Source organism: Triticum aestivum, chromosome 4A (genome assembly GCF_018294505.1).
Source record: "Triticum aestivum cultivar Chinese Spring chromosome 4A, IWGSC CS RefSeq v2.1, whole genome shotgun sequence".
In the NCBI taxonomy this organism is placed as follows: Eukaryota; Viridiplantae; Streptophyta; class Magnoliopsida; order Poales; family Poaceae; genus Triticum; species Triticum aestivum.
In genome coordinates, this window is record NC_057803.1 from 720,371,311 (window position 1) to 720,386,757 (window position 15,447).

Genomic DNA, 15,447 nt, shown 5'->3' on the forward strand with positions numbered 1-15,447 from the left:
ACCCCGAAACTTCCCGGTGTTCGTTTGACAACTTCCCATATATAAATCTTTACCTCCGGACCCTTCCGGATCTCCTCGTGACGTCCAGGATCCCATCCGGGACTCCGAACAACATTCGGTAGTCACATACTAGTCTTTCTAATAACCCTAGCGTCACCGAACCTTAAGTGTGTAGACCCTACGGGTTCGGGAGACATGCAGACATGACCGAGACGCTCTCAGTCAATAACCAACAGCGGGATCTGGATACCCATGATGGCTCCCACATGCTCCTCGATGTTGTCATCGGATGAACCACGATGTCGAGGATTCGATCAAACCCTGTATGCAATTCCCTTTGTCAATCGGTACGTTACTTGCCCGAGACTCGATCGTCGGTATCCCAATACCTTGTTCAGTCTCGTTACCGGCAAGTCACTTTACTCGTACCGTAATGCATGATCCCGTGTCCAACACCTTGGTCACATTGAGCTCATTATGATGATGCATTACCGAGTGGGCCCAGAGATACCTCTCCGTCATACGGAGTGAGAAATCCCAGTCTCGATCCGTGTCAACCCAACAGATACTTTCGGAGATACCTGTAATGCACCTTTATAGTCACCCAGTTACGTTGTGACGTTTGATACACCCAAGGCACTCTTACGGTATCCGGGAGTTACACGATCTCATGGTCGAAGGAAGAGATACTTGACACTGGCAAAGCTCTAGCAAAACGAACTACACGATCTTTTATGCTATGCTTAGGATTGGGTCTTGTCCATCACATCATTCTCCTAATGATGTGATCCCGTTATCAACGACATCCAATGTCCATAGTCAGGAAACCATGACTATCTGTTGATCACAACGAGCTAGTCAACTAGAGGCTCACCAGGGACATATTGTGGTCTAAGTATTCACACGTGTAATACGATTTCCGGATAATATAGTTATAGCATGAATAAAAGACATTTATCATGAACATTGAAATATAATAATACTTTTATTATTGCCTCTAGGGCATATTTCCAACAGTCTCCCACTTGTACTAGAGTCACCAATCTAGTTACATTGTGATGAATCGAACACCCATAGAGTTCTGGTGTTGATCATGTTTTGCACGCGAGAGAGGTTTAGTCAGCGGATCTGCGACATTCAGATCCGTGTGCACTTTGCAAATCTCTATGTCTCCATCTTGAACATTTTCACGGATGGAGTTGAAACGACGCTTGATGTGCCTAGTCTTCTTGTGAAACCTGGGCTCCTTGGCGAGGGCAATAGCTCCAGTGTTGTCACAGAAGAGTTTGATCGGCCCCGACGCATTGGGTATGACTCCTAGGTCGGTGATGAACTCCTTCACCCAAATCGCTTCATGCGCTGCCTCCGAGGCTGCCATGTACTCCGCTTCACATGTAGATCCCGCCACGACGCTCTGCTTGCAGCTGCACCAGCTTACTGCTCCACCATTCAACATATACACGTATCCGGTTTGTGACTTAGAGTCATCCAGATCTGAGTCGAAGCTAGCGTCGACGTAACCCTTTACGACGAGCTCTTCGTCTCTTCCATGAACGAGAAACATGTCCTTCATCCTTTTCAGGTACTTCAGGATATTCTTGACCGCTGTCCAGTGTTCCTTGCCGGGATTACTTTGGTATCTTGCTACCAAACTTACGGCAAGGTTTACATCGGGTCTGGTACACAGCATGGCATACATAATAGATCCTATGGCTGAAGCATAGGGGATGACACTCATCTCTTCTTTATCTTTTGCCGTGGTCGGTGACTGAGCCGAGCTCAATCTCACACCTTGTAACATAGGCAAGAACCCCTTCTTGGACTGATCCATTTTGAACCTCTTCAAAATCTTATCAAGGTATGTGCTTTGTGAAAGACCTATGAGGCGTCTCGATCTATCTCTATAGATCTTGATGCCTAATATATAAGCAGCTTCTCCAAGGTCCTTCATTGAAAAACACTTATTCAAGTAGGCCTTAATGCTGTCCAGAAATTCTATATTATTTCCCATCAAGAGTATGTCATCTACATATAATATGAGAAATGCTACAGAGCTCCCACTCACTTTCTTGTAAACACAGGCTTCTCCATAAGTCTGCATAAACCCAAACGCTTTGATCATCTCATCAAAGCGAATGTTCCAACTCCGAGATGCTTGCACCAGTCCATAAATGGATCGCTGGAGCTTGCATACTTTGTTAGCGTTCCGAGGATCGACAAAACCTTCCGGCTGCATCATATACAGCTCTTCCTTAAGATGTCCGTTAAGGAATGCCGTTTTGACGTCCATTTGCCATATCTCATAATCATAGTATGCGGCAATTGCTAACATGATTCGGACGGACTTCAGCTTCGCTACGGGAGAAAAAGTCTCGTCATAGTCAATCCCTTGAACTTGTCGATAACCCTTAGCGACAAGTCGAGCCTTATAGATCGTAACATTACCATCCGCGTCCGTCTTCTTCTTAAAGATCCATTTGTTTTCTATCGCTCGCCGATCATCGGGCAAGTCTGCCAAAGTCCATACTTTGTTTTCATACATGGATTCTATCTCGGATTTCATGGCTTCAAGCCATTTGTTGGAGTCCGGGCCCGCCATCGCTTTTTCATAGTTCGAAGGTTCATTGTTGTCTAACAACATGATTTCCAGGACAGGGTTGCCGTACCACTCTGGTGCGGAACGTGTCCTTGTGGACCTACGAAGTTCAGCAGTAACTTGATCCGAAGTACCTTGATCATCATCATTGTTTTCCTCTTCAGTTGGTGTGGGCATCACAGGAACGGTTTCCTGCGCTGCGCCACTTTCCCGCTCAAGAGGTAGTACTTCATCGAGTTCTACTTTCCTCCCACTTACTTCTTTCGAGAGAAACTCTTTTTCCAGAAAGCATCCGTTCTTGGCAACAAAGATCTTGCCTTCAGATCTTAAGTAGAAGGTATACCCGACAGTTTCCTTAGGGTATCCTATGAATACGCATTTTTCCGACTTGGGTTCGAGCTTTTCAGGTTGAAGTTTCTTGACATAAGCATCGCATCCCCAAACTTTTAGAAACGACAGCTTAGGTTTCTTTCCAAACCATAATTCATACGGTGTCGTCTCAACGGATTTAGACGGTGCCCTATTTAAAGTGAATGTAGTTGTCTCTAGAGCGTATCCCCAAAATGATAGCGGTAAATCGGTAAGAGACATCATGGACCGCACCATATAGGGTGCGATTACGATGTTCGGACACACCGTTTCGCTGAGGTGTTCCAGTCGGCGTGAGCTGTGAAACGATTCCACATTTCCTTAAGTGTGTACCAAATTCGTGACTTAAGTATTCTCCTCCACGATCTGATCGTAAGAATTTTATCTTTCGGTCACGTTGATTCTCTACCTCATTCTGAAATTCCTTGAACTTTTCAAAAGTCTCAGACTTGTGTTTCATTAAGTAGACATACCCATATCTACTCAAGTCATCTGTGAGAGTGAGAACATAACGATATCCTCCGCGAGCCTCAACGCTCATTGGACCGCACACATCGGTATGTATGATTTTCAACAAGTTGGTTGCTCGCTCCATTGTTCCGGAGAACGGAGTCTTGGTCATTTTGCCCAAAAGGCATGGTTCGCATGTGTCAAACGATTCATAATCAAGAGACTCTAAAAGTCCATCGGCATGGAGCTTCTTCATGGGCTTGACACCAATGTGACCAAGGCGGCAGTGCCACAAGTATGTGGGACTATCGTTATCAACTTTAAATCTTTTGGAATCTACACTATGAACATGTGTAATATTACGCTCGAGATTCATTAAGAATAAACCATTGACCATCAGAGCATGACCATAAAACATATCTCTCATATAAATCGAACAACCATTATTCTCAGACTTAAATGAGTAGCCATCTCGTATTAAACGAGATCCAGATACAATGTTCATGCTCAAACTTGGCACTAAATAACAATTATTAAGGTTCAAAACTAATCCCGTAGGTAAATGTAGAGGCAGCATGCCGACGGCGATCACATCGACTCTGGAACCATTCCCGACGCGCATCGTCACCTCGTCCTTCGCCAGTCTCCGTTTATTCCGCAACTCCTGCTGTGAGTTACAAATATGAGCAACGGCACCGGTATCAAATACCCAGGAGTTACTACGAGTACTGGTAAGGTACACATCAATCACATGTATATCAAATATACCTTTGGTGTTGCCGGCCTTCTTATCCGCTAAGTATTTGGGGCAGTTCCGCTTCCAGTGACCCTTCCCCTTGCAATAAAAGCACTCAGTCTCAGGCTTGGGTCCATTTTTTGACTTGTTCCCGGTAACTGGCTTACCAGGCGCGGCAACATCCTTGCCGTCCTTCTTGAAGTTCTTCTTACCCTTGCCCTTCTTGAACTTAGTGGTCTTATTGACCATCAACACTTGATGTTCTTTCTTGATTTCAGCCTCTGCTGACTTCAGCATCGAGAACACTTCAGGAATGGTCTTTTCCATCCCCTGTATGTTGTAGTTCATCACAAAGCTCTTGTAGCTTGGTGGGAGCGACTGGAGGATTCTGTCAATGACCGCCTCATCTGGGAGGTTAATGTTCAGCTGGGTCATACGGTTGTGCAACCCAGACATCTTCAGGATGTGCTCACTGACAGAACTGTTTTCCTCCATTTTACAACTGTAGAACTTGTCGGAGACATCATATCTCTCGACCCGGGCATGAGCTTCAAAAACTAGTTTCAGCTCTTCGAACATCTCATATGCTCCGTGGTGCTCAAAATGCTTTTGGAGCCCCGGTTCTAAGCTGTAAAGTATGCCGCACTGAACGAGGGAGTAATCATCAGCGCGAGTTTGCCAAGCATTCATAATGTCTTGGTTCTCTGGGACGGGAGCGTCACCTAGCGGTCCTTCTAGGACATATTGTTTCCTGGCAGCTATGAGGATGATCCTCAGGTTCCGGACCCAGTCCGTATAGTTGCTGCCATCATCTTTCAGCTTGGTTTTCTCTAGGAACGCGTTGAAGTTCATGTTGACATTAGCGTTGGCCATTGATCTACAAGACATATTTGCAATGGTTTTAGACTAAGTTCATGATAATAAAGTTCTAATCAAATTATGAACTCCCACTTAGTTTAGACATCCCTCTAGTCATCTAAGTGTTACACGATCCGAGTCGACTAGCCCCTGTCCGATCATCACGTGGGACGGACTAGTCATCGTCGGTGAACATTCTCATGTTGATCGTATCTTCCATACGACTCGTGTTCGACCTTTCGGTCTCCGTGTTCCAAGGCCATGTCTGCACATGCTAGGCTCGTCAAGTTAACCCTAAGTGTTTTCGCTGTGTAAAACTGTCTTACACCCGTTGTATGTGAACGTAAGAATCCATCACACCCGATCATCACGTGGTGCTTAGAAGCGACGAACTGTAGCAATGGTGCACAGTTAGGGGAGAACACTTCTTGAAATTTTTGTAAGGGATCATCTTATTTACTACCGTCGTCCTAAGTAAACAAGATGCATAAACATAATAAACATCACATGCAATTATATAGTTGTGACATGATATGGCCAATATCATATAGCTCCATTGATCTTCATCTTCGGGGCTCCATGATCATCTTGTCACCGGCTTGACACCATGATCTCCATCATCATGATCTCCATCATCGTGTCTTCATGAAGTTGTCACGCCAATGACTACTTCTACTTTTATGGCTAACGCGTTTAGCAATAAAGTAAAGTGAGTTCCATGGCGTTCTTCAATGACACGCAGGTCATACAAAAAATAAAGACAACTCCTATGGCTCCTGCCGGTTGTCATACTCATCGACATGCAAGTCGTGAATCCTATTACAAAGAACATGATCTCATACATCACAATTCATCATTCATCACAACTTCTGGCCATATCACATCACATGATCAATCGCTGCAAAAACAAGTTAGACGTCCTCTAATTGTTGTTGCATCTTTTACGTGGCTGCAATTGGGTTCTAGCAAGAACGTTTTCTTACCTACGAATCACCACAACGTGATTTTGTCAACTTCTATTTACCCTTCATAAGGGCCCTGTTCATCGATTCCGCTCCAACTAAAGTGGGAGAGACAGACACCCGCCAGCCACCTTATGCAACTAGTGCATGTCAGTCGGTGGAACCGGTCTCACGTAAGCGTACGTGTAAGGTTGGTCCGGGCCGCTTCATCCCACAATACCGTTGAGCAAGAAAAGACTAGTAGAGGCAAGTAAGATGACAAAATCCACGCCCACAACAAAATTGTGTTCTACTCGTGCAAAGAGAACTACACATAGACCTAGCTCATGATGCCACTGTTGGGGAACGTTGCAGAAAATTAAAAATTTTCCTACGGTTTCACCAAGATCCATCTATGAGTTCATCTAAGCAACGAGTCAAGGGAGAGAGTTTGCATCTACATACCACTTGTAGATCGCGTGCGGAAGCTTGCAAGGTGATGATGTAGTCGTACTCGACGTGATTCGAATCACCGATGACCAAGTGCTGAACGGACAGCACCTCCGCGTTCAACACACGTACGGGACGGGAGACGTCTCCTCCTTCTTGATCCAGCAAGGGGGAAGGAGAGGTTGAGGAAGACAGCTCCACCGGCAGCACGACGGCGTGGTGATGGTGGAGAGGCAGTACTCCGACAGGGCTTCGCCAAGCACACGACGAAGGAGGAGAGGTGTTGGGGAGGGGAGGGCTGCGCCTTGGAGGGTGGTCCGGCTGCCCTCCCCTCACCCCTCTATTTATAGGGGGAAGGGAGAAGGGGGCCGGCCCCCTAGAACCCATCTAGGGGGGGGGGGGTGCGGCGGCCTAGGGGAGAGGGGAGAGGGTGGCTTGCCCCCCAAGCCAAGGGGGCGCCCCCTCTAGGGTTCCCCCTCAACCCTAGGCGCATGGGCCCAAGGGAGGGGGGTGCGGCCAGCCCACCAGGGGCTGGCTCCCTGCCCCACGCAGCCCATGTGGCCCCCCGGGAGGGGTGGCCCCTCCCGGTGGACCCCCGGAACCCTTCCGGTGGCCCCGGTACAATACCGGTATGACCCCGAAACTTCCCGGTGTCCGTTTGACAACTTCCCATATATAAATCTTTACCTCCGGACCCTTCCGGATCTCCTCGTGACGTCCAGGATCCCATCCGGGACTCCGAACAACATTCGGTAGTCACATACTAGTCTTCCTGATAACCCTAGCGTCACCGAACCTTAAGTGTGTAGACCCTACGGGTTCAGGAGACATGCAGACATGACCGAGACGCTCTCAGTCAATAACCAACAGCGGGATCTGGATACCCATGATGGCTCCCACATGCTCCTCGATGTTGTCATCGGATGAACCACGATGTCGAGGATTCGATCAAACCCTGTATGCAATTCCCTTTGTCAATCGGTACGTTACTTGCCCGAGACTCGATCGTCGGTATCCCAATACCTTGTTCAGTCTCGTTACCGGCAAGTCACTTTACTCATACCGTAATGCATGATCACGTGTCCAACACCTTGGTCACATTGAGCTCATTATGATGATGCATTACCGAGTGGGCCCAGAGATACCTCTCCGTCATACGGAGTGACAAATCCCAGTCTCGATCCGTGTCAACCCAACAGATACTTTCGGAGATACCTGTAATGCACCTTTATAGTCACCCAGTTACGTTGTGACGTTTGATACACCCAAGGCACTCTTACGGTATCCGGGAGTTACACGATCTCATGGTCGAAGGAAGAGATACTTGACACTGGCAAAGCTCTAGCAAAACGAACTACACGATCTTTTATGCTATGCTTAGGATTGGGTCTTGTCCATCACATCATTCTCCTAATGATGTGATCCCGTTATCAACGACATCCAATGTCCATAGTCAGGAAACCATGACTATCTGTTGATCACAACGAGCTAGTCAACTAGAGGCTCACCAGGGACATATTGTGGTCTAAGTATTCACACGTGTAATACGATTTCCGGATAATACAGTTATAGCATGAATAAAAGACATTTATCATGAACATTGAAATATAATAATACTTTTATTTTTGCCTCTAGGGCATATTTCCAACAGTCTTCCCACTAGAGTGCACAAAACTCGTCACTGAAGCTGCCTCTGCCATCATCACCTGTCCAGCTACCCGCACACAACTGGATATACTTCTACAGAAGATACTAGGAGACAAAAATGTCCCATACCGCCTCGCCTCCCGTCACTGTCGCACCACCTTTGATGCAGCAGCGACTGGCTAAACATGCACCTCTGCCAGACCAACATGCTACACATGTTGGCAACTGGCATGACCTGATGGCTCCACATGAGTCGTCGTGCCTAGCATTTGCCGGGGACACATCCGTCGGCGATTTGACCTACTGACAACAGGCACGACCTGGCGCGTCCAGAAGAGACTCATGTGCCACTTGTCGAGCTGTATCAAACCTGGCCTATTAATGGAGGGGACGTCCCATACCACCGCTAGCCTCTAAAAAGCCACCACGACCTCGACATCCAGCTTCCGAGTCACCCCACAACTTTGGAGGCCCTGCTGTCGAAGAAGAGGGGTTGACACCCAAATTCCAGGCGCTACAAGTGAGCACGGTGCGCCGGCCGCTGTCATTGCCCACACAAATGGCATCCGCTGTCGTGACTGTTTGGTCTGGGCACTAGGGTCTGAATCCCTCGCGTACCGGCCTTGTTCAGTCGCAGTCGACCTCCCGTCATGCTGACGAGCAGGCCAGCACACCGGCATTCATCGCTGCCGCGCCGCCAGCAGGACATGCTGGCTAGGCTCCGTCGCACGCCGCATAGGAAGGGAGCAGCGACCGCCGGCAAGGCCGGGAGCAACGGCCGCAGCCAGATCCGCCGCCACCCATAATCCATTTCAGATGAAGCAGTAGATGACTATTGACATCGCTATGATTTTTGAGGATTCTTTTCGGAAGATTGAAGAAGTGATTTCCTTGCGTAAAAATATGTCCAGTCAGACAAGACCTAAAAGATGCATTTGAGCAGCGCACCTTGGGGATCTCAGTCTGGGTCAATAAGAGTAAACATATAAAACATATAAAGAATTACACGAAATTAAACGCTGACTAGTTTTTTTTTCTAATTAACCACTCCCTCTGAATTTCATGGGATGGGCCCCTTCTCCCCCTTAATCTCCAATCAAAACCCATCTGTTTATAAAACCCGTATAAACTTATGTATGTGTAGCATTACTCCAGTCTGGGTAGAGACGGAGTGATTCGACGCCACTTGGATGCATTAAGAGTTGTATTCGTGTCAGTCGTAATCTGTGATTACACGTGACACGATCCCATCGTAACGACTAGCGAGGCATGTGATACTGCAAGTTACGTAGTAGTACTAGTGCAAATCCGGTGAGCATCTTGTCAAATAGCCCAGACGCCCGTCCTGACTAACCACAACACAGCCCAGCCTTGTGCTAGCAGCAGAGACAAAAATGGCGCCCGCCACCACCTCCACCACCAACACCACCACCACCACCAGGCCCACCAGCAAGAAGCTGCGTGTCCTGCTCATTCCCTTCTTCGCGACTAGCCACATCGAGCCTTTCGCCGAGCTTGCCATTCGCCTCGCCGCGTCTAGGCCGAACGCCGCCGTCGAAGCAACTGTTGCGGTCACGCCGGCAAACGCCTCGATCGTCCAGTCCTTGCTGGAGCGACGGCGACGAGACGGTCATAATGCAGCAGCAACTGTCAAGGTAGTTACGTATCCGTTCCCCACGGTGGACGGCCTCCCCGAGGGCGTCGAGAACCTCGGAAAGGCGGCCACACCGACCGATTTAGCTCGTATCAACCTCGCTGCCCTAAGCGAGGCCCTGATGCGCCCCGCGCAGGAGGCGCTCATCCGGGCGCACTCCCCGGACGCGATCTTCACCGACCTGCACTTCACCTGGAGCACCGACATCGCCGACAAGTTGGGTGTGCCATGTGTTGCCTTCAATGTCATGGGTGCCTTCCCGATGCTCGCCGTGCGCCACCTCGTCATGGGAGACGTCGCCATCGACCACGATGGCGCCGCGACGGTCCCTTGCTTTCCAGCTCCTCGTATACGGATCCCCAGGGCCGAGCTGCCGGACTTCTTGAGGCGGCGAGACTACGGCGCCAGCAACCAGGTTCATGCGATGCAGGCTGGCTGCTTCGGTCTCGCGATCAATACATTTGCGGACCTGGAGCGGCATTACTGCGAGATATACGTGCGCCAAGGGTACGTGAAGCGTGCATACTTTCTAGGTCCTCTCTCGCTGCAACACCAACCATCGCAGACCACCACGGCTTCACGGTACATTAATTGGCTTGACACAAAGCCGAACCATTCGGTGGTGTACTTGGCCTTCGGAAGCTTGGCCCACGTCTCGGATGCTCAGCTGGACAAGCTTGCTCTTGGCCTGGAGGCCTCAGGCAAGTCGTTCATGTGGGTCGTCAGGGCGGCGGAGAGGTGGACTCCACCGGAAGGGTGGGAGAAGCGTGTCGAGGACCGGGGAATCATCATCAGAGCCTGGGCTCCACAGACGGCAATACTAGCGCACTCGGCAGTGGGTGCATTCGTGACGCAGTGTGGGTGGAACTCCATCCTAGAGGCAGTGGTTGCGGGCGTGCCCATGCTCACATGGCCCAAGGTGTATGAGCAGTTCATCACCGAGAGGCTGGTGACGGAGGTACTAAGGATTGGGGAGCGTCTATGGCCGCATGGTGCCGGTTTACGGAGCGAGAACTACCAGAAACATGATGTAATACCGGCAGACGATGTGGCGCGGGCATTGATCATGTTCATGCATCCTGGAGGATCGGGGGAGATAGCGAGGAGGAGGATAAAAGACCTCGCATCTAAGTCTCGTGCAACCATGGCAGAAGGAGGCTCCTCGCACAATGATTTGCACCGTTTGGTCGATGATCTCATGGCAGCAAGTGGAGCTTCATCTTTCTCTCGCCTCTGAGTTATACATGCGACCTGTAAGTGTTAACCTCCCAGAACCTCCATCTTTTTGTTGCTTTCAGTTTATTTCATTTTTCCTTGTTGCAATCCTTGATGTACTTTATGCATGGATGTAGGATTGGCTTTATGTTGTTTATTCTTATGTGTAACGAAATGAAGAAAAAGTTCGCTTCATTCGCGTTGAGGCATTAGTGTTTCCTATTGCAATCGTGTCGGAGTTGTGTTAGTGACCACAAACAATCATAGAAACAAAAATTAGGAGCAAAACCGAGACAAAATGGCCATAACAGCAGAGCATGAATAAGGGGAACTAGAGGCTCCTTCTCGTGAATCCGGATAAACTCACAAGAGGAATGGTGGTAAGAATCTCTTGCAATCTTACTGCATAACGTTCTAGCTTGTAGCTGAATAGTTTAACAAAAAATATTCTAAAAGGGTAAGGAAGATGCGGCTTTAAATCCAGGGACCACCACCTTTAACGAAGCGTGAAAGGATTGCAAAATGACTCAGCATTTGGATGCCTTTATTGGGTGAATAAGAAGTCGACTTTGAGTGCTATTGAAGAGCCTCTCGAATTCTCACTCTTCACATAGGTATCTCAGCCGCAAAGCTGCGAAACTATAGATACTAGATGATACTTTGGTGAGATATGGTTGTATGGAACATGAGTATATGGATAATTGAACGATAACTAAAAGTAAGTGTGTGTGTGTGTGTGTGTGTGTGTGTGTGTGTGTGTGTGTGTGTGTGTGTGTGTGTGTGATCATTGTATAGTAGTAAATAGCCCACGATATCCACCACATCCAAGTGATGCCGCATTTGACGAGGACCGGAATCTGCCCCATGTTTTCTGAAGGAGCTCAACTAGCCACTGCATCAAGTCAGACAGGTTCGGTCTGAGCATCTAGGGAATATACCAGAGGTTTGTAGTCCATATTGAGGCCAGCAAGGATTTTGGATAGGAGCTCATCTTCAGTGAGGGGCTTCGCGGTGCCTGCAAGTTCATCAACGAGGCCCTTCATTCATGAAAAATAGGACGGAACATATTGGTTACCCTTCTGGGCATTGGTGAGGGAGATGCAGAAATTATCGATACGGGAGCGAAAGTCGAATGTGAACATTTTGGTGAGGGCACTCCTTCCAACTTGAGATGCCTCAAGATGTAGGACATGGATGAGGATTTCTTTGGAAAGAGAGTTGACAAGAAAAAATGCTAGACACATGGAATAAACCAACAGACCTTTACGGATCAGCTGATCTGTCCTTTTTTAATTGGCTAATTAACCTCCCCTCCTAATTAACCCCCCCCCCCCCCCCCCCCCACCCCTCCCCGTGATTCTAACTGGTGGGGGTGGGCGCCAAGCCCTGTATTAGTCCGTTCATGTAGCAAAGCCAGTTGAGAAGATAGGAAAGGATATGCCGATCCATTCCTACCCATCCAGGCTTGTAATTCGGATTTGGAGTTGTGACTCGCTTTCCTTCTTTGTCAGTGGATGTGATGGTTTTCTCGAGCACAGGAAGGCTACCAACAATGTAGCCATAAAGTCCAGGCCCATGAATCTGGGGAAGAATTTGAGCCTTCCATAGGAGGAAGTTTTCTCTGGTAAGTTCCTCCGCAGGCGCTGCAGATGATGAAGACGATATTGAAAGTAGATTGGAAAGCCAGATGAGATATGGCAGATTGGCTCTGATTACTGTATTGCATTTATGTGTTTGACGGATTTTTCTGCTTGTCGTCTTGAGAAAACCAAGTCTAGACTACTTTTTTTAGGTGCAAGTTTTTCTTTTTGCAGGTTTAAAAGAAGTTTATTCCAAGGTAACAGGCTTACAATCCGCTAATACAAGATTATGAATGAAGGGGGGTGGCCAATGCAGCCAACAAGCAGTGCTACAAGCCGTTGGGGCATAATTAGCAAGACAATGTGAGACCATGTTCTGTGTTCTCAGGATCTTCACTGGTTTAAATTCCCTCTGCAGCATGTAGTTCTTGATCTCCCTAACCAATTGACCATCGGGTGATTTATCAAGTGAGGCATCAGTCATAGAAGAAAGGGCCACCATCTAGTCCGATTGTACTAAGACCGGATGGTTAGACCATTCGATAGCCATAGACATTCCAATCTTAATAGCTTGAATTTCCGCCTCGAGAGCATTGTTACACTAGAATAATAGTTGACATGATGAAAAAATGACAGAGCCCAAGTTATCCCATAGGATCATGCCTGCTCCCGTCTTCCGCTGAATAAGAACCATCCACTGACAAGGCAAGCCAGCCAAGTAGTGGTGGCTGCCATGGTGTATCCGATGGCACTGCCTTGATCAGTACTAGCTGCAATGCACCCTCCAGAGGCGATTTCCCTCTGATAATTTACTCTCTGGTGAGATTGGATGCATTGCAAACAGAACTAAGATAGCTACACAGAAATGTCTTAGGCATTTCAGTCGGAGGGATTTCTTTACCATGCGATAATTCATTCCGCAAGTACTAGATCCTCCATAGTAGCATGATAATCATATCTCGTACGTCACTAGTATTTTGCTCCAATCTTTACGATAGCCCTTGTGCTCATCACTGTAGCCAAGAAAAACACACTCAACCGACTGAGCAGTCAGTTTAGTGCGTTCGCGCGAGGCGAGAAGGACATAGCATACACAGTCAAACATACGAAGAGCTGAGTAGTCAGGAGAGCGACCAAAGAGACACTCCATAGGAATACCACCCTGCAGAGCAGTCGATGGCTGAATGTTGATGAGATAGGTGGATGCGGAAACAGTCTCAGCCCAAAATTGGGGTGGAAGAGAGGCAGCAATCATCAGCGCACGAGCCATCTCAAGCAAATGACGATGCTTACCTTCGGCGACGCCATTTTGAGCATGTGCACCAGGACAGGAGAACTGGGCAAGGGTACCCTGTTCCGTGAGAAAGTCACGCAACAGCCGGGAGATATACTCCCCAGCGGAGTCAGCACGAAAAGTACGAATAGGCGTGGAAAACTGAGTGTGAACCATGGCAGCAAATTGTTTGTATATAGAGAGAACCTCGCTACGAGATTTCATGAAGTAGAGCCAAGTGTAGCGAGAGAAATCATCAATAAACAAAATATAGTAGCGATGACCACCTTTCGAATCAAAGGGGGCTGGACCCCAGACATCAGAATCAACTAAGTCAAAAGGATGCTGAGATACCCAATGACTGGTAGGATAAGGTAACTGAGTTTGTTTGCCAAGTCTACAACCATTACAATGTAAAGAAACATCTCCAGATACAGACCCTAAGAGGCCCTGACGCACTAAGGAAGACAAGCGAGAGCCACAGATGTGACCAAGGCGATGATGCCACTGCTGGAAGGACGCAGACGAAGAGGCAGCAAGGGCATGAGAGCTGACTGGAGTGGTGGCAGCGGAAGGAACACAAAGCCAGTCAACTTCCCAAAGACCCTCGGACTCACGGCGCCGGGGGCCAGCACCAACCAAAACCTTGGTGCGGCGATCCTGAATGGAGCAAGAATCGGTATCAAGAATGACCCGACAACCAGAATTAGTAAGTTGAGCAGCAGAAAAAAGATTCATGGTAAGGCGAGGAACATGTGAAACATTTGGAAAAGAAAAAGATGGAGTGAAAAGAATACCACGACTAGCAACAGGAAGAGATGTGCCATCGGCAGTAAGAACATTGATAGGAGAGTCAAGAGGGCGAAGAGAAGACAATGTGGAAGAATCAGAGGACATATGAAAAGAAGCTCCAGAGTCCAGAACCCACAAAGATGTACCTAACAGTGTAGATGTCGGCGGTGATGAAGTGGTGGAAGCAGTCACAACAGCAGCAGAACCAGTCGATGAAGAACCAGAGGAAGCCAGAAGGCGTTTAAGCCGAACAATGTCTTGGTCAGTGAGCGACGGAGTCGAGGAAGATCCAGAAGTCCCACTGGGAGAGGAGCACCTCTGGTCTCGCTTCTTCTCACGGCAATCAGACTCTGGGTAACCTGGCCGAGAGCAATAGCCACAGAAGGTGTCACGGCGCAACCGACCCTTCTCAGCATAAGGAGGGCGACCCACCCCCCCCCCCCCCCTTGAAGGTGTAGGTAGGAGCGGTGGAGCAGTGAGCCGAGCAGATGACACAGGAGCCCGGGCGGCCAACATGGAAGGAACCACAAGTAACCTCGCAGAGCGAAGGCGGGTCTCCTCAGCACGAAGCTCAGCAAGCTCCTCCGAGATAGGAACACGACCACAAGCAAGCAGGTGAGCACGTCGGGGCTCAAACTCGGAGCGGAGACGAGATAAGAACTCATGAACCCTCTGAAACTCCAAGTCAGACCGCGTAGTCTGACAGCAACGGCAGGTGCCACAAACAACTGTCCGCAGTGAGTCAAGCTGACGCCAGATGGCAGAGCACTGTGAATAGAACTCATCAACAGATGAGTCACCCTGCTGAAGAGCATGCTCCTGACGCACCACAGAGAGGTATAAAGCATCGCCAGATGGCTGATAGCGCTGACAAAGATAGGACAAA

At 48.5% G+C, this 15,447-nt stretch overlaps 1 protein-coding gene across 1 annotated transcript; it reads left to right on the forward strand.

The window, feature by feature from the left end:
* Positions 1-9,441: 9,441 nt before the first annotated feature.
* On the forward strand, positions 9,442-11,138 carry LOC123083394 (UDP-glycosyltransferase 73C4-like). The gene has a single exon (XM_044505445.1). The coding sequence runs from the start codon at positions 9,442-9,444 to the stop codon at positions 10,936-10,938; it is 1,497 nt and encodes a 498-aa protein (XP_044361380.1). The 3' UTR covers positions 10,939-11,138.
* The last annotated feature ends 4,309 nt before the right edge of the window (positions 11,139-15,447 follow it).